This window comes from Eschrichtius robustus, chromosome 6 (genome assembly GCF_028021215.1).
Source record: "Eschrichtius robustus isolate mEscRob2 chromosome 6, mEscRob2.pri, whole genome shotgun sequence".
Lineage (NCBI taxonomy): Eukaryota > Metazoa > Chordata > Mammalia > Artiodactyla > Eschrichtiidae > Eschrichtius > Eschrichtius robustus.
In genome coordinates, this window is record NC_090829.1 from 86,190,197 (window position 1) to 86,210,602 (window position 20,406).

Here is a 20,406-nt window from a genome sequence, read left to right on the forward strand (position 1 = left end):
GAGGTTTCAGGAATTCCCTGGTGGTCCAGTGGTTAGAACTGGGCCCTTTCACTGCCGTGGCCTGGGTTCCATCCCTGGTCGGGAACTAAGATCCCACAAGCCACATGGTGCAGCCAAAAAAAAAAAAGTTAGGAGGTTTCAAATAAAATTCGGTACATGGATTTTCCCTAAATATAAAAACCACTGTATTGCCTCTAAACCCCATTATTCTTGAGATTTTCTCCCACAGCCCAGTCTCCCAAACCCACCATGTCCTGCTACATAAGACCCAAGAGAAAGAATGGGAGATTGAAGGAAGTGAAGGGAGGCAGGGAACGGCAAATGCGGGCAAGAGAGACGGGGAGGGAGGAGACAAGGAGAGGGTCTGGGAAGCTAAGAGAAACAGACCAATCAGAGAAAAAGAGCTGACACTTGCATAGCTTTCTAGGTGTCGGGGGTGGCTGTCAACGTCTTCCATATGTAATAGTTCATTTAATCTTCACAAAGTCCCTGTGGGACGAGTTCCATTATTTCCCCCATTTTACAGAAGAGAAAACTGAAGCTCAGAGAGGTGAAGTTACACGCCCAAGACCCCAGAGTTCGGAAGTGGTAGAGCTGGGATTCTAATCCTGCAACAGCCCCCATCTCACTCAAGAGTCCAAGCACGGTTCTTTCAACGGCCCAGCACAACCTCTCAACCTCACGCCCTTCCACTCTGCCCCTGCCTCACGCGGCTCTTTCCACTGGCCTCCCTGCGGTCCCTTCCACCTGCCAGCCGCCCTGCCGCCCTGCCTTTGTACCTGCCGTTCCTCCCGCTCGGCCATCAGCACAGTGGGCTTCCTCAGGTCCTCCAGGTCGTGACTCAGCTGTCACCATCTCCATGAGGGCTTCCTGCTTACCCAAGTGCTCACACACACACCATCCTCACCCTGTCCTCACCCCCTTCCCTAATTTTTTGTTCTCCAAAATACATGTCATCATCAAACATACCACATCTTGGATTTATCTTGTTTATTACTGTCTTCTCTGGAATGGAGGCTGCATGAGGGCAGGGATTTTTATCTATTTTTTTCATTGCTGTATATCCAGGGCTTAGAATAGTGCCCAGCATATAGAAAGTGCTCAACAAAATATTTATCGAATCAAAAAATCAAAAAATGTACCCAAAGCAGCCAAGCTCCAAAGAGTCTGACTTGACCGACATTGTTTTCTATCTCCTCCCAGGAAACGCGTCGGGGTCCCTCCTCTCCCTCCGGGCTATGGCGCCTCTCAGCCAGCTGGGGGGCCACATCAACACCACGTGTGCGGCAGAGAACTCCACCGGGGCCAGCCGGGCCCGCCCACATGCCTACTACGCCCTCTCCTACTGCGTGCTCATCCTGGCCATCATCTTTGGAAATGGTCTGGTGTGTGTGGCCGTGCTGAAGGAACGGGCCCTGCAGACCACCACCAACTATCTGGTGGTGAGCCTGGCCGTGGCAGACCTGCTGGTGGCCACCTTGGTGATGCCCTGGGTGGTGTACCTGGAGGTGAGTAGGTCGCAAGTGCAAGCTGCCCATGTGACCGTGCTTGTCTTTGTCTTCCGTGAGCTCCCGGCGTCTGGGGTCAGAATGCTCCCTGCCATGATCCAGGGTCTAGGGAGGGAAGGAGAGCTCCTGTCGTTCTCCCTTTCATGAGGGAACTGAAGGTCCTGAGAGCAGCATTATTCCAGCATCACTTGCCCACGTCAGAACCAGGGAGCTGGGAATGATTCTCTCCCCAGGCCTCCAGCATCCAGGTGACTGGACTTGAGTGATGGGACTTGTCCTAGAAATGCACCAGGCTTACTCTCTGTGCCAGTCATGTTGCAAAGACACGGGGGTTGGGGTGGGAGCAGTCCAGTGGCCATCCTCAACAGTGTTTCAATGTATATAGGGGTGGCGATGTGCAGGAGGCATGTAGGGGCAGAGGAATTAATTTTAAAAAAAAACAATTTTCTTTTTTAACTGAATGAGAGGAAAAGAGAGCAAGAACAGTCTGCAGATAGATCAGACTTCTGATGGTTCAGTTGCCCTCGGACTCAGCATTTTCCTCCTGGGTACCAGCTCTCTGCAGACTCTGCTTCCAAAGGAAAAGACCAAATTTATATTTTTGGTGCCTCCCTCACCAGTTAGATAACGCAGCAGACCCTGGAGAATTCTGCCGGAGAGAAACATTTCTTTAATTTGAAAGTATTTTCATTTGAAAGTGCAAAACAGAGTCAGGAGGTGATCAAGACAAAACATCCATTTGCTAACAAGGAAATCAGGGTGCCTACACCTGTTCAAGAAACAGATATTCCTACCAGGAAAACATGCAATTACTAAAGAGGTTTTTTTAAAACCCTTAATATCCTATTAATATTTCTCCTCTGCACTGTGTATCATTCTAAAAAGGTATCCAATGAAGGCTCAAAATGATGCCATGATTAAGAGAAATTAAAATTCATCAAGTTAATATCTCAGTTAATATTAATAGTGAAGATGACAGTTAATTAAGTATGACATATCACAGGAGAGCCAAAACCTCGAACATAGACTGCTTAGGCGAGTAACCATATTAAAGAATGACTGGGAACTAAAATTAGACTTATGATCTCAATGGGGAGACATTAAGGAAAGAAATCAAGGAGATAGAAAAGGAAAGGAAAAGAATAAAAACAACTAGGCTGATTGGGATAGATTTAAAGGCTAAGGGAATACTCAGAGAAAAAAATATGCATTAATTTTTCCCAGTTAGGATTATCCTGATGTCAAAGGGTCTTGTAATTATCTTGACTTTTCTGTCAACCCAATTAGGCTGAGACATCCTTGAAGTCAGAAGCTATGTCTTTGTTCTTTTTTTCCCTGTAGTCCAAACATACTACCTGGCACATAATATGTACTAAATAAATATTTGATGTATGAATGATTAAATGAATCCGGTCTGCAATGTATGCGTTAGATGGGCCATTCCTGCTTATACCATCTGCAGCTACATCTATTGTTACAATGAACTATTTACTTTTATTTTATTTTTTAATAATGATACTGAAAAGGAGTTAGAAGTATATGATGTTTCTGTTCAAGAATGAGGCAGACTTTAGGTGCTACAACCGAGTGTGGATGGATTAGTCAGTGATTCAGAACACCACCACACCCTGCTCAAAAGTGTTTCTGTCCATCCCTATGCATTACAAGGATTCTTAAGTCTGCCAGAAGGATGAATGTCAGAAAGAAAGGCAGGAAGAGAACCTTCACTCAGATAAGCATTTTAATTGCCTCTGAAATAAAACCAGGCTTTTGGTGTCTGTGCACTCAGGGCACTCATTGGCTGTTCATTTGTGATTGCTTCCAGGACTCTGAATGGATTATATTGGCAAACCTCTGTAGATACTGGTATAGGAGATGGACACTGTGACCTTCTCACACTAGATACCCCTGGCATCCCCTTCTAGCCACACCTGCCAGTATGGGTGGTACGCCCACTCTACTGCTGAGCGTAGAGGAGCAACTGAGCAACAGAGGGCCAGCATGAGATCTTGCCAAAGGCCGTAGTGGACTCTCTGCAGGTTGTATCTATGGGTTTCCCCCTGTGAGAAGAGCTCTGGTGGAGCTCTTGTTTCCCCCCATTAAAACCAAGATGCCCTCTGTCCAACAGGTTATTTATAACAGGTAGGTGTTCAGTAATCAAGAGTACGGTCACATAAGTCTAAAATCATACAAAAAAGATTTGGGGGAGCAGAGACATCTCTCCACTGGGAAATGGGCTTTGCGACCTCTTTTTGGTCCTACCCACTTGCTTCAAGGCTCTAGTAATTGCAGCTTAGTATCTCTACGTCACTTTCCCCAACAGTCAACTAAGGGTCTGTCTCAATAAAAGACAGAATATGACGTTAGGTAGCCATCATTAACAGACAACCAGTTAAGTTAATAGAAGGCTCTATTCCAAAGGATCAGGTCTCCCTATCCCACCCCAGTCTGTATATTTCCCTTAGTCTTAAATGCCTGCCTGCTTTCTGTGGACCTCAGAAGTAGACTGGGTGCTTTAACAAGAGAAAAGAGCACTTTGAGCTCTCAAAGTGATCGTGAATACATAAATTCACATGTCTCAGAGAAGAGCAAAAAGTATTACTCTCACTAACTTGTCCTAATGATGAGTAGGTGGTCTAGTAATTAGAAGATCATACCACAGAGCTCCCTTGAAAAGAGGAAAGGATGCAGTGTTGACCACAGAGACTGCTGGAGGTTTGAGGGCCCCCAGGAGGACAGAACAAACATGAGAAGAACACCATGAGGGGGCCAAATTGGCTGTCAAATTCCTAGCTTCCTGTGCTTTGATTTGAATGTATCCATCTTGTTTGAAGGGAATATTGGCTCACATTGGCCAGACCCCTTCCTTCAGAGGAAAACTGGCTCATAATGACAGACACCGGTATATATGAGTTATGTTTTGACTGTAAATATTGGAAAATTTGACTCACTGTGGCTTAAACAAATAGGAGTTACTTTTCTCACATAAACAGAATTCTGGAGGAAGGAGTTCTGTTGGTATTGGTTCAGCTGCTTCAGGTGTCATCAAGGACCAGACTCCCATTCTTTCTGTTCATCATCCTTGGCAAACCCACTTCCTCATGCTACTCACAAGAGGGCTGCCATAGCCCCAAGCATCATGGCCATACCCAAAAATAGGATGGGTGGGGACAGCAGAAAAAGAAAAAGTAAATAAAAGCCCTTTCCCTGGAGTGGCTTGAAGCATCTCCCTAAGGAACTTCATTTGTCTAATTGGCTAGACCTGGAACATAAGGCCACTTTTAGATGCAAGGGAGGATAGAAAAGGAAAAGTGAAAATGTGGGTTTTATTAAAAAAGAAGATGTGGGGGTGATGTAGGCAATAAAATGTCATATAACTTTGTGCTTCTGCTGGAATTCACTGGGATGAATGTTATTCTGATGCAGGGTTGTGCTATGAGAACAACTCAGAATTGGGAGTCAGAAGGCGTGGAGTTAAATGAATAAAATGAAAGTGACAACTACACTTTCCCTACCTCACAAGGTTGATTTAGGCTCAACTGTCATCAACTGAAAAAATGCTTCGATACCTAAAGAGTGTGATCTATAAATATCTCAGTTTAGACAATTTTATTGTTAAGTAAAAGAAACCTTAACTCCGATTGACTTAAACAATGAACAGAATGCATTGGCTCTCCTACCAGCAAGTTTAAAAGTCCTGTGGTAGGGTGGACTGCAGGCTCGATTTGAACAGGGCTCCAGTTCCATTTCTCTACAGTTCTCTCAGCTCTGTCTTCTTCCATATACTGACCTTATCCACAGGCAAAGGGTAAGCTATAGACCTCACATGTGTGCACCACACCATTCACAGCAAAAGAGAAAATCCATGTCCCAGAATTTCTAGTAGAAGTGTCAAGATGTACTTGGATTGGACTGGCTTATGGCACACGATTTTCTCTGAACTAATCACTGAATAGAATAGTCAGTTTAGCATAGGTTATGTGTACCTTCCATAGGACACATCAACTGCTCAGGAATCTCAGGGATTCCCAGTGGAATCCAAGGACGATTGGAAAGAGGAAAGAAGACAGTCAGCAAGTATGCACCACAGTGGCCTTCGCTGGTACCATTCTCATCATGAAGGTACACTGACCTTCTTCAGTTTCCTCAGTCCTCAGGCCTAGCAGAGAAGTTGAGGATAAGAACCCTGCAGGTGACCTCAGAGTAAATCATATTCCAGAGGGCCCTGGCCTGGCCATCTCTGTAATTCAGTTTGCAGCATTTTCATGAAAACTCTTTTCTGTTCTGTACCAAATAGTTCTATCTCAGATTCCCTCTCAAGTTTTTAATTTCCTGCTCTAGAAGCTGCAGTCTGTTTGGAGCTCCCTCTCTAAGCAGGAACATTCCATTTTGTTCCACTCGGTTAAGCACCTTTTGTGATGTTTAACACACTTGTATCAGGGCAGAAAGGCAGCGTAAGCAACCAGGGGAACATTTAGAATACTCAGCTCAGGGTACTTGGGTCCCAGTGTGGACTGGAGAAAAGATTTGAGGGTTAGGGAATATAAACAAGCAAAAAAGTGCCAAATGGGTTCAGGCAGGGAAACTCGCCATAGAGGGCCTGATCGAAGGTCAGAGAGTGACGACAGGAAGGGGCAGTGCTGTTTTGGGAGACAGGTGCCTTTGGACTTGTAATGATATTGATTATTAAAAATAAAGACTTTTTTAAGAAGAATTTTACCATTGTTCAAAAAACCCCAGATGATAGCAATTTAAAATCTCCCTACTGGAAAACAAAAGCAGGAGCTTCTCATGGTCTCTTCACCAAAGTCTGGATTTTGATGGAAGTCATAAGACTATGAAAGCTGGAAGGGCTTGGAGAGTATTTCTGCTGTCATTTCTAAAGTATGATCCAACCTCAAGAACATCCCAGTGACCGGGATTCTCTGTGGGCATGGGCCTCAGGGTCTGCACTTTAAAAGAGCTCCTCCGTGACTCCCATGAACCTCAGCTTTGAGCTCAACCTTTATTACGGGGAGCTGCTTGTTCAAAATACAGACTGATGGGTCTACCCCAGATTTACCAAACCGGAATTTCTAGGGGTGGTCCTGAAAGTCTATAGCAATTGTAACAAGCCCTTAGTCCCAGGCCCATTCCCACCCCAGCTGATTTGTGCAGCCAGCTGGCCATCTGCTACAAACTGACAGGTAGGAACCACTAATCTGTAAAAACCCCATTTCACAGATGAGGAAACTGGGATTCAGAGAAGTGAAAAATCCTCATTTAGTACCCTATTTTGCCCCACAGCAATCCCCTCCTGCAAAAAAAAAAGAAAAGAAAAGGAGGAAGGAAGGAAGGAAGGAAGGAGGGAAGGATGGAAGGGAGGGAGGGAGGGAGGGAGGAAGAAAAAAAAGGATTTCAAATGCGGCAAACAAAAATGGAATGAAGAGGCTAATTAGAGAAGTAATTCCATCTTTGCTCCTTGGATATCTCCCCCAAACAACTAAAAATCCATCCCTTAGAACAGGAGTTCTTAACCTGGGGAGTCCATCAACTTGGATATAAATAAAATTACTTCTTTATTTTCACTAAACCGAAATGAAGCACTTCCTTCAATTATGAATGTCAGCATCAACCCACAGCAGAAGAAATCCTTAGCGTCCCCAGTGGAAATCACAGATATTTATATTTTCAAATCGCATTACAGTTTTTGCAGACCCCGAAATACCATTTACACTCATCAGTGCTTTGAAACTACTAGGTCTTGTCATTTAGTGCATTCTTAAAGAATCACATATCTTTTTTAAAAAAACTTTGGTAACTATATTTTGATATAATCACTATCCTTTGTGATCCACTGTATTTTATTTCATGCATTTAAAAACATTCTTCTGAGAAGGAACTATGAGGCCAAAGGCATCCAAGGGATAAAGAATGCTTAAGGAGCTCTAGGGACAACCATTTCTTTCTTTTTATATATATATATTTTTTAAATTTTACTACAGTACAGTTGATTTACAATGTTGCGTTCATTTCTGCTGTACAGCAAAGTGACTCAGATATATATATATATATATATATATATATATATATATATATATATATATATATATATATATATATATATATATATATTCTTTAGGGACAAAGTCATGCTCCCCACACCCCCTAGAGCCAGCATTTCCCAACCTTCCCAGGCAGCAAAAATCACTGGAGGGACTTATTATTCTGAGTAGGGCCTAAGAATCATTTTAACAAGAGCCTCAGGTGATTTGGGAAATGCTGCCTTGTCAGAAAATTTGGGAAATGCTGCCTTAGGCTGTGTCTGTTGAAAATCAATAGCCAACTTCAGTACCTGAAGACACTCTTGCTTCTCCCACCTTCTGTATTGCCAAAGGGAGTTAGTTATATTCATTAGCAAGTGAGAGTAACACCATCTGCCTGCTGTTTAATTCCAAAGTGAGTTATTCATTGAAATTTAGGGAAAAGGTAGAATCATGTTTCTAAAAAGCCTTAAATCAATCAGATTTTTTTTTTTTTTTGCTTTGCTTTGCTTCTGCTTTAATTTCAAAAATCACTTTACCTTTCATGTTCTCCCAACACTCTGTAGTACTCATCTCACTGTCAGCACTTATCATATTGTATCATAGTTATTTTCTTAGTGTCCATCTCCTGGGCCCTCAGTTCACCCCTTCCCATTCACACATGACTCCCCCTAACACACAGACACTGTATTCTGAGGCCCTGGGAACAAAAACAGGTTTAATTCATTTCAGTACACCTACCCCAGCAAGGTATCAGCCCTATAATGGGCCCTCAGTGAACGCCGGCTATGTGGGTGGGTAGACGGACCAATGCCAACTCTTCTCCCTCCTGTGATATGAGAATGGAGTTAAACTGTACACTTCCCAGAAGCAGCATGTCGGGGTGCTGACCTCTGAGAGGCAAAATAGAGTAATGTTCGATATTAAGGGTTTGAAATTCCAGCTACTTTTACTAGCTGTGTGTCCTTAGGCAAATTATTCAACCCCTCTCAGACTCCATTTCTTTATCTATAAACTGGAGAGAACATTTACCTCATTTGCTTGCTGTAAGAGTTACTTAGCATGTTCTTGGCCCTTTCAGCTCTTTATTGATCGTTCACTATTATTTACTTGGCATGGAGGACTTAAGTATTTCCATTACACATCCCACCAATTAGGGAAAACCAAGTGATGGCACCTTAGCGGGAATTACTTAAATTAGCTAATCAGGTTGTTGTCTTCTTGACACTTAGCTGAGATCAAGGAGTGAATGGGGATTTTGCTGGCAGAGTTGGAGACAGCATGAGAGGAGAGCCAGAGTGGGATAGCACAGTGGGGGCCTGGAAGCCAGAGGGCAGCTTGAGGGCTTTGGTCCTTAGGGGCTCAAGAAACCAGGGACCAAAGAAATCTGCCAGGTACATACTTTCACTAGGCCCCAAAGTCAGTAGCCCCCACTGTTTTGTGCTGTTTTTCTACAACCCTGGGATACAAGCAATCAGAAGGAGGTGTCTCATTCCCTAGAAGGGGGTTGACGCGGTCTGTCACACAAAAATCCTTGGCACATGGTTTTCTCCTTCTTCCTTGTGTCCACCCACTTCCATCCCTTCCCAACAGCTGCCCCCTCCTCGCCTGACACCCCCCATACAGCAGGTGTGTAACAACCTACATTCCAGTGCCCCATCTGCCTCTATAGCCATGCCTCTCTGGGCAAGGTACTGAACCTCTCCAAGCTTTAGTTTCTTTCTCTGCAGTGAAGATAACAATAGTCTTCTCTCACAGGACCATAATCAGCAATAGAGGCCATGTATGTAAAGTTCAGACATCGGTAATTATTAGAATTAACACAGATTATGTCAGAGACCATTCGTTCTGTCAGAATATATTTGCAGGCTGGGCGTTGCTCTAGGAGCCTGGATGCAGCAGCAAACAAGTAAAAGTCCCTGCTCCTATCAGGTTGATTAAGTTGCAGTCATTTAATCTCCTATCAAGTAAGTGTATAATTTGTCCTCAAAAAGCTTTAAGAGCATATACAGTTTTAAAAAATTCAGGTATCGAGTTATCAGAATCTATGTTTCAAAGTTATAGAACTTTCTGGAATGGGTCATATGGGTTGGTGACACACATAGATTGAGTTCTCAATAAATGTTAGCTTGTATTAACGATTTTAGGATCTCATGATGATCTCTACTTTATTTAAGAATGCCTTGCTTCTCCAGTTCTCTTCAAGAACAGGGCCTGAAGATCTTTTTAAAAAACCTCTTAAAACACGTAACAGGGCTTCCCTGGTGGTGCAATGGTTAAGAATCTGCCTGCCAATGCAGGGGACACAGGTTTGAGCCCTGGGCTGGTAAGATCCCACATGCCGCAGAGCAACTAAGCCCGTGCGCCACAACTACTGAGCTTGCGCTCTAGAGCCCACGAGCCACGACTACTGAAGCCAGCACGCCTAGAGCCTGCGCTCCACAACATGAGAAGCCACTGCAATGAGAAGCCCACACACCCGCAACGAAGAGTAGCCTCTGCTCACCGCAACTAGAGAAAGCCCACACACAGCAATGAAGACCCAACACAGTCAAAAATAAATAAATTAAATAAATAAATAAATAAAATTTAAAGCACATAACATACCCTCCTCCAATGAACTAAGTATTAGGAGTTTCACAAGCACTTGCTTTATGAATGAATGAATGGACAAATGAGCAAACAAATGAACGAACAAACAGAACATCCAGCAAGCCTGCAGTTTTCTATTGTTCTAATGATCCTCTCTCACCTACACTGTCCCCCAACATATGTACACAAACTGGCACTCACAATTTTGCAAAAAAAAAAGTGGTTTTCCCCAATTTAAGATGTAAATTGCATAGTAAACATATGTTAAAAGAGATTTAGTATACAAATTTTACCTTTTGCAAGAAGCTTTTACAGCATACAACTGTCCTGTGGATTGAGCAAAACCATCTTCTATTCTCCTCATTCCTCTCATTGTGTTATGACTATATATGTCCCTTTAAAAAAGTTTTCATTCTCAGAATTCCTTTAAAATTCATATTAGGCTTTTATTTACATAGAGCCAAATGGTTGGACTAAAAGAGAGAAAGTAAATCCACAACTAAATGAACAAAAATGATGACTTCATCACGAGTTTGAACTTTTCATTGTTGCTTTTAAACAAAATATTTTTGGTCAGAGTTTCTCATAATAGAGCTTGGAAATGACCAAATATAGGGAAAAGATCAAATGCTGAAAAGGAAATAAATCTAAGGGGAAAGAAATTAGTAGGGAAGGGGAAAGAGAGAGAGCCTTTCAGGAACTTGCATTAGTGCCATAAAACAATGATGTATAGTCAAGTGGCCTGGTGATATAACCAGCATCTTGGATGAGAAAAATTAGACAGAGGGCCAACAGCATCTTCATGCACTACTATTTGTAGTTTTTTTCCTTGAGAAGCCACTTCAGAGGCTACTGTACCTATGTTTCACTCCCTTTTCTCTTAAATAGCCATTGGGCCTGCCCAGCAGAGATAACATGAACACCCAGCTACAGCCTGGGGTACAAAGCTTCACAGGTTTCCCCTTGAGAACCGTGGTGCCCAAGAATGGCAGCCCCAAGGGCAGGAAGCTGGCAAATGCACAAAAGCCTTGGGGCCCCAAGAGTGGCATTTGTGGATGAAAGTGATAATCTCCCTAGCATATCTCTCTGGCTCAATTAGGTAATGTAAAAAAATTTTTAAATAAAATAGAAATGTGCTAGAATATAACTTAAATTACCTAAATTCCTGACTTACTTATCAGTGTTACTCGGAGGAGTTATGGAGCTTGGAACACATGTGTAAATGCGTGAGGTCAGAACCATCCTCAGTGATTCCGTGAATAGTAAAGAGGATCTGGGCCCCTTTCCAATGCCCTGGACACACCTTCCCCCTGACCTCTTGGTGAGTGGGACCATGGTGACGAAGGCAGGCACACTGGCACAGATTTATTTTACATAGGCTCTTGTAGATGTTGTTAAAGCTTCAAAACCGGAAGCCAGATAGATTTTCATTTTGGAGGTAAGTTTTATGAAAAATGTGTTCTCAGTTTATTTCCTGGTACATGGTGAGCTCTCCACTGGGCGGAGGGCTTCAGAGAGGCAGTTTTGGCACGGTGCACACATCTGGCAGTCACCCAAGTTCTTTCACTCTCAGCTGTGCATCTATGGGCGTATCACTTAACCATGATGAGCTTTAGTTGCCTCCTGAGTTTGAACCAGATCAGCAATTCACAGACCTTGGTGTGATGGGAGACAGGGGGGTTTATTTATTTAAAAACGAAGATTCATGGGCCCCAGATCCAGAGACTGTGACTCAGGAGGTCTAAGGAAGGGTTCAGAAATCTACATCTTTCATGAGTACCCCCCTGTGGACCCCACTTTGAGAAATGCTGGACTAATTGATTTGGAAGATCCCTTCCAGCGCTAACATTCTGTGGATTTGTCCTTTCTTGGGCGACCTGTCTTGGGCAGCCGGACATTCCCTCGATGCCTGCCTACCCTTGGTAATGATGTTGTACCAACAGGGAGGGCATGTCTGCGTCTGTGCAGGGCAGCCTATGGAAGGTGGTAGAGTCGAGTGGGTTGTTGTCTCTTCGCTGGGGGGAAACACTAACATCCTTGTCTCTGATACCCAGGTGACAGGTGGAGTCTGGAATTTCAGCCGAGTTTGCTGTGATGTTTTCGTCACTCTGGATGTCATGATGTGTACAGCCAGCATCCTGAACCTCTGTGCCATCAGCATCGACAGGTAAGGCTGGGCTTCCCTTCCAGACTTAGGAGAGAGGTGGCCTAGGTCAGGTGGCGAGGGAAACCACCTAGGGAAGCTGCTCTTGCTATATTCAAGGCACAGGCTTCGCATCTGAGGGCACTGGGGTCACTGCCATGTACAACTTAACTGGGACATTTTCTTTTCTCCTTTTTTTCTTTTAAGCGATGGTTTATAGGTGAGAGGAAACTCCTGTGACAGGAGAGAAATAACTATCCTATGAGCTTTCCTTTCCCCCAGAGGATTCTGGTTTTGCTTTTCCACCACCCTTGGGGCTTTTGTGATTCCTAATTTTTTGTGGGGAGAAAGGGTGAGGGGGACAAAGAGGTGAGATGAGCTGACACAGGAGAGACTGTTCCTATTGTTATTGTGTTTTGGCAAAGGGAGGGAGATAGAGAGAGCAGGGGTGAAAGACAGAGAGCGGAGAGGAAAGCTTGGGAGCTTGGGAGTACCTGTGAGGGGGGGGAGAGGAGTGGAGAATGGTAATTTTAGAAAATGTGGCTGTGCCCTATTTATTTATTTCCTTCATAGAGTTTAAGAAAAACAAGTAAAGAAAAATGTTTTTTAGAATTGCCTTTTGGTTGCTGGAGTGGATTTCTGTGATTTTGACTAGAGCCTTCGTGTGTTCCACCAGAGTAACATCATTCTCTGTCCCTAAGAGTGTACCGCCCCGGCTCTGGGGACCTCTGTTCCTCTCTTCCCCTCTCTTTCAGTTTCCTCTCCTCTTTCCCTTTCCCCTTCCTGAGTCTTAGATCTGCCATGGCCCCCAAGGACATCTCCGGGCCCACTGAGCGCCCTGGGGAAAGGCAGTCGCTTTCGAGCTTGTGGCCCCTGTTGCCAATCAACAGCCTCCGATCTTCCCTTCTCCGAGTCCCCGTCCACCTCTTCTTTTCCTACAGTCTCTCCCAGGAATATTATCCATCCACTCCACAGCTCCAACAGGTGACCCCAAATAAAATCCGCCATCTATTGCGAATTTAGCACATCGTGCTAAGGCACGACAAAGCCTTAACTCATTTCCTCTTCACAACAACTCTCAGGTGCTATTACTATCTTCATTTCCAGCTTCTTAGACTAATTAAGGAATTTGCACAAAGTCACACAGCTGATAAGAAGCAGTGCCAGGATTTGAATTCATGTCTATCTGACTCCAAGTTAACAATCGTAGGCTTTGTGCTAAGCCTCCTCAAATCTCCAGCCTCACCCCTAATTTCTCCCCTGATGTCCAGACCACATTACTGCCTGGATATACCACTGGCTCCTACAAGACAAAATGTTAAAAACCAAACCATCAAACCATCACCGCACCGAACCATCTTGACTTGATGATCTCTTAACTGACAACATCATTCTTCTGAAAACTTGGATTTTGTTCGACTCCTTTCTCTTCCTCATCTCCCACATCTAAGCAATCAACGCTTACAGACTCTATTTCTGAAATGCTTTTCTAAATGTGACCCATCTTTCCTTTCTTACCTCACCTGCTTATTTTGGGCTCCTATGACCTCCCACCTAGACTTCTGCCACAGCCTCCTAATTGGCCCTTCAACCACTCTCAGAATTATTCCCCCAGAAGTAAAGCCCGAATGTCTATTGCCCTACTCAAAACCCTTCAGTGTCTCCCTGGCCTGTGGAATAAAAACTGAAGTTACCTTCACAGCCTAAGATTCAAAGTTTTCCACAATATGGCCTCACGTTACTTTTTCAATCTCATCTCTTTCTGGGTTGCCCTCTAGCCCTCTCATGCTCCAAGGCCGATCACACTGGCCCCCTTTTCCGTGAAGCCCTTCCAAATGTCTACAGCTTAATTCAGTCTCCCCTGTACTCTCACAGTGCTTCCTCTGTAACCATGTTGTGGCATCTCCAGGCTCCCTTTGCAGGAGTCCTAATGCACGTCCTCCTCACGTCCCCAAGTGTGACATTCACGTGACCCACTGTTGTGCCCTCTGTATCAATAGCCCTAAACTTCCTTGCATGTGTGTAACCAAAGAATGGGCATGAAAACCCTATCCTCTAGTGATACTGCAAACCCAACCAGTCAACTCGGTGGTCTTTTGACTTTTATCATTTGCTTGGCTATCACTTGACTTTTATTACTTGATTGGCTACCCTGAGAAGCAAAATTAAAGAACGTGTCCATAATGCTGAAACTAATACCATTAAAGAATGTGTTTTTAAAAAAAGGGATACAGTTGCATAACTCTGTAAATATACCCAAAAATTCCACACTGATTTGTATACTTAGATGAATTGTGTGGTATGCAAATTATATCTTGATAAAGCTGTTAAACAGTGAAGGGATAGTTAGTGATTTTATAATATTTTTAGCTCTCTGAGAACAGAATTCCTCCAATAACATCTAAGTCTTTTGTGTGATTTCCGGACATTTAGTACATGTTTTAGTACGTGCTTTCAGAAATATATCATTTACAGAAGTAAGAGACTGCATCTGGTTTGCTAGATCATCACCTCCACCACCCCAAACTATTATATCATCCTAGTTCCTCATTACCTGTGAATCTCCCTGCTGTGCCTATTACAGAGCTTTGAACAAGGAATATTAAACCAGGGAATTTCCCTGGCGGTCCAGTGGTTAGGGCTCCACACTTTCACTGCCGAGGGCACAGGTTCAGTCCCTGGTAAGGGAACTAAGATTCTGCAAGCCACATGGCGCGGCCAAAAAAAAAAGGGAATATTAACTGAATCCTGAATCCGGTGGTCCCTGCCTGAGGGTAGCCAATGCTTATACCACAAATATGCACCTTCAGAAAGGACATGAGAGAGTAGGATCAGATCAGCCTTGGAGGAGGGAGGGAAGAACTGTATAAAGAGAGCTTCTAGAAGAGACTCTGGGACAGACCCCTCCCAGCCTTTCAGTTCCAACCCTACCGTCTACCATCTTGGAAAGTGTGTCTATACGCTCCACCCACACACATTCTCACACATGCGGCTGGCAGGTGAGGCTGTACAGGCTGTGCACTGGAGTGTGGGAACTGAATTCAGCCAAGGGCTTCATTGCCAAGCCTTGAGTAAACCAAGAGAGGGTGCCCTTTACCAGCCAGGAGAGGGTATCTTTTTGTAACTTGCACAAAAGCACCATTTTGCTGGCAGCGGTCATGCTTAACACACGCTTCTACTTGCACCACCTAGTAGACACAACCAACAAGAACAAACCTTGAACTGGCTTCTGTCCCATACAGGGAGAACTCCCAGAATGCATAGCATTCACCTACCTGCAACCTGAGGAACAAGTCCTGCCTTAGACCGCAAAGGACAAGGATGCACCCCTCTTGGCCTGTAGGTCTATATGAACCAGTCCTCACCAAACTTCAAAATGGAGCCTCCTTTCTCTTCTAGGACTGAAAATAGGCCTTGGAAAAGCCGTCTCCATTATCCTTCACAGCAGTTTGCAGTACACAGCATTAAATTCTGTTCATGGGATGCCAAATAGTTGGTCAATTCATTAAAAATGCAGTCATTCATGCAGACCTTTGGTCTTCACACAATGCTAGTCACCCGTCTGACAAACTTGACCAAATGGATTCAGCATTTTTTGGTCATGAAGCCCTGATCTGTAATAACAGGGTGGTAAGAGATAGGAAAGAAAAGGAAATGATAAAAGGGTTTTTGAAAGCAAGTAATGCCATTGTCATTAGATTCGTAGGCATAGCTCTGGATGCTGGGATTAATGCCACCTTTTCTTTTTTAAAAAGCAGAGTGGGTGAGCACAACCCCCTAACCCGCCCTTGGCTCCTTGCCTCCCAGTAGGGCAGCCCCCTCCCGCCACATCCTGGGTCAGAACTAACTCAGGGAGAGGGCTGAGAAAGTGTCAAAGGAGCAGGACAAGATCCGAGCAAGCGGTGAGAATTCGAGTCCTCCGCAAGGAGCCCAGGAATAATGCAACCAAATTCATTCACCAGGGAGTTCTTTAAGTGGCTCTCAAACGGCACCCATCACACAGGCAAGCCTCCGCGTCTCTGCAGCGAGCACAATAGGTACCAGATGAGTCACAGGCACCTTGGATTTTTAGTTTGCATCTAAATAAGCACTTTATATTTGCAAAGGGCTTTCTAGTCATTTGCAAAAAGCTTTCTCCTTCAACCATTCCGTGAGGGGAGTCCACAGAACTAAAGATTTATTGAGCCCCCTGTCTGACCAAATAAAAGGTGGTGAAAAGCAGCCCTCACAGAGCTTGGGGGCTCATTAAACCCAGGCGGGGAGTTAGACTCAGGTCCTCCCACCCAGCCCAGCCTCCTTCCTCCCCCACTGCCGCTTCCCCGGGACGCACCTTCCTCAGTTCCCACACACACACACACGCACGCACACACACACACACACACACACACACACACACACACGTCTCCCACTTGGGGACAGGGCCTCAGGCAGAGGTCGAATTCTGTGAGGATCCTGAAATCTTCAGCGGAGTGACAATCCCACGAACCCCCGTCACAGAATTGGGAGTCGGAAGGGGCGTTAGAGTTTAACTTATTTGTGCAGAAATGAGTTAAACTAAATGCCCCCACGGGGACCCGTAGCCTCTTAGGTCTGAAACTAGAACCTGAGTCTCCGAACTCCCACACCACCCGTCTGTCTGGCCCCTTCATTGGTGGAGGCGGGGATGGGACACCAAGGGAGGGGCCTCTGGTCATACCGGCACCCAGTTCTCTAGGTGCTATTTCCTGGGACTAAACCAGTCAACATTTCCTGTCTTCAATGCCCTGGCTACCTCTGTGCTAATCCTAACTTGAGTGAATCTAAAGGCAACAGCGGTAGAAATAGCTACCATTTCTTTAGCATGTACTACGTGCCAGGCACCAAGAGCTTGTCATTATCGCTAACCCTCACGACATCCCAGCAAGGTACGTGTATTACCCGCACTCTACAGGTAAGGATTCTTAAGACTAGACTGTGTGGGTAACCTTGCCCAGACCACACAGCTGGTGGGTGCAGGAGAGGGGATTCAGCCAGCCTCTTTCTACTCCAGCTCACTGCCCTTCTCAGAGGCTTAGCCTACTCTGGGCCCCTAGCTCTGGGTCACACTGCCTGGCTGGAAATCCTGGCTCTTTCACTTAATAGCAAGGTGAACTTGAGCAAGTCAGTTAACCTCTCTGGGCCTCAGTTCCCTTACCTGTTTAGGGGAGATCAGAGCAAAAGTGTTGTTACGAAGAGTAAATGAGTTAATGTTTGTAAAGGACTTTGAACAGTTGCCTGGCACCTAGAAAGTGCTGTATACTTGTTTGTTTGAGAAATAAATAAATTTAATGTTCCCTGATAATCAGGAATAAGGGGAAGACACCCCTAAACTCACTGATATGAACAATCACAGATCCCTTGGGCTAGCACAGTAATAATGACAATAGTAATAATACTGTTTTGTTTTGTTTTTTTAAGAAATTCACGTTCTTTTATTTATTTATTTATTTATTTATGACTGTGTTGAGTCTTCGTTTCTGTGCTAGGGCTTTCTCTAGTTGCGGCAAGTGGGGACCACTCTTCATCACGGTGCGCGGGCCTCTCACCATCGCGGCCTCTCTTGTTGCGGAGCACAGGCTCCAGACGCGCAGGCTCAGTAATTGTGGCTCACGGGCCCAGTTGCTCCGCGGCATGTGGATCTTCCCAGACCAGGGCTCGAACCCGCGTCCCCTGCATTGGCAGGCAGATTCTCAACCACTGCGCCACCAGGGAAGCCCAATACTGTTTTTTGAATGCTTAATATGAACCGGGCATTGTGCTGAAAAACTTCCCAGAGATCATCTCATTCAATACCCATAACAGCCCTATCAGGCGGACTCATTATCCCCCTTATGCAGATGAGGAAACTGGGTCTCAAAGAAGTCAAATCTGTGGTCCACGGTCACAAGGTTCAGCGGCAGGCCAAGCGGGATTCAGACGCTAATCAGTCTGTTTCCAAGGTCCATTGACTTACCCACTGAGCACACTGCCAGCGTTCCGGCAGAAAAGACCCAAAAAGCTAGGAGCTCAAAGGGAGGCGGCTGGCCAGGCAGCGATTGGGCAGCACGCGCCGCGCGCGCTCGCGCTCTGGCCGAAGACCCGGAAGAGCCGGGTGAGCGCATCGGGCCCACGCCCAGCCCTGCCCTGGCCTGCGGTTGGTCATCTGCGATCGATTCGGGAGGAGATCAGAGGCTGAGCAGTCTGCTTGAGTTGGAATTCAGGGTCCCTGCAGGGCTGCAGGAACCAGGGGGGCCGAGCTTTCCCTCCCCGCCTCCCCACTGGGGGCCTGGAGAGCCCCCAGGTGAGCCGTGAACTTCTCACCCCGCCGCGCTGGCTGGGTTCTTGCTGCATTCTGGTGCCCTCCGATGGCCAATGCCGGAACAGCCTCTGTGTTTCAGCCCCGATGGCAAGCTTCCTGGCGTTTTTCACCCTGGAAACAAATTTGGCGGGGGGGGGGGGGGGGGGGGGGTCTCATTTATTCTAAAAGTTTAATCATGTTTTAAAACTAAGAAGAAAAAATATATAAATGTAACAGTGGTAAACGTAGTCTCATCTCTCACTTCTTACCCAAGTTAACAAGAGTTTTGACACAGAAATTTTCCCTAATGCAGACTTTCTCCAACTTGTCTAATCTTATAAGATGCACTTGCTTGTTAAAAATACAAACTTCTGGAGTGGAACAAGTATCCAAGGGTGTGGCCTTGGAATATGTGTTTTAACAGGACCCCCGGGAAATTAATAGAATCAAGCTAATTGATGGGGAAACTCAGTTCTGGGTAGCCGCGGTGCTCTTAAAGTACAAACCACCTTTCAGTGCCACGTTTCCTGAGGAAGCCCTTGTCCCCGTAAGGCCTCAGAGACTTGCAGTGCCGTTGGCAGGGAGCAGGGCACCCAGGAGAGACCTGGCCTCGGAGACGGCTACCACCAGCTGTGGGAACTTGATTTCATCATGTAACCTCTCTATGGCCTTGATTCGTCCTTTATAAAATGGAGCCAGTGCTCCCTACACTTACTGACTCATTGAATTAATGGGAGCCTCCAAGAAGTTGCTGAATATTAAAGCGGATCTAGGAAAGTGTGCAACATTCAGTGGTGGGCTTGGAGTCAGCTTGTAATGGCTAGTGGGAACTGACTGGCAAAATTTTACTTTTTTGAGCCAGTTATTAAACCATTGGTGTAACTTGAAATGGACAATGGTGGGAGTATTTGTACCACAGAAATTGACAAATGGTATAAATTAGGGCTTTTTTCCACCTGCAGAGCCAGTTGTTAGGCACTTAGCAGCACACTACCAAATTATGGAATGGCTGGGTTCTTTTACATCCAAGGTCATTATGTAAATGAAGGCCAACAGCTCTGGACAGGAAGAAGTGTGCCATACCTTTCCTTCCTGACCCTCATCAGCTGTTTGGCCAGGACAGCTGAGGGGTTTCAGGCTCAGCCTCTCCTCCACGGTGCCTCAGGGATCACTGCTAAGGGCCAGGCCCTGGTTGACATATTTGACGTGAAGCCCCAGCTCACTGCCCCAGCAGAGTCGGAAGTCCTGAGAGAGTGAGAAGCCTGGAGGAGTGCCAGGTGCTACTTGCCCTGCTCCTTCATCGCCAAGTTAGAGATTCAAGGGAGGATCTATAGTGTATGTGCATCAGGAGAAGGGAACTGGGTTGTCATGGGCCTTCCTTGAGGTTGGTGGTGGGATCGTAATTTGACCTTATTAGATAAGGACTCTATTTCTCCCTCTTGACAAAGAAGCCACCTCTGTCACATGTTAGGGTGCCAAGGCCAAGTTCTGCAGAGTCTGCCTCCATCTCAGCCCTCAGAGCTGACTCTCAGGCTGCTCTTTGGGGATACACATGTTAACACATGAACTCTAAGGCCAGATGCATATGAGGCAGATGAGTCAGGGGGCTGGCACATATAGGAGGAGCATCGGGGAGCAGTACCCCACCCCCTCCAGCCCAGGGTCTGTCCTTCCCTGCCTCAGCCCCAAGCCTTGAGGTGCACAAGAGGAGCTAAGGGGGTTCCTGCTCTCCATCTGGCCTCCAGGTTCCCTGGACACTGATGAGACAATGAAAAATTGAGCATATGTACTATTTACAATTGCCAAGACATGAAGGCAACCTAAATGTCCATCAACAGATGAATG

The 20,406-nt window shown here is 45.4% G+C and overlaps 1 protein-coding gene across 2 annotated transcripts in view; it reads left to right on the forward strand.

Moving 5' to 3' along the window:
• The first annotated feature begins 1,238 nt into the window (after positions 1 to 1,238).
• DRD3 (dopamine receptor D3) overlaps positions 1,239 to 20,406 on the forward strand; it is a 36,301-nt gene continuing 17,133 nt past the window's right edge. For both annotated transcript variants that reach the window (XM_068545524.1, XM_068545525.1), the window contains exons 1-2: positions 1,239 to 1,508; positions 12,178 to 12,290. In XM_068545524.1, the coding sequence (XP_068401625.1) occupies positions 1,239 to 1,508; positions 12,178 to 12,290 (383 nt within the window). The remainder of the gene's footprint in view (positions 1,509 to 12,177; positions 12,291 to 20,406) is intronic.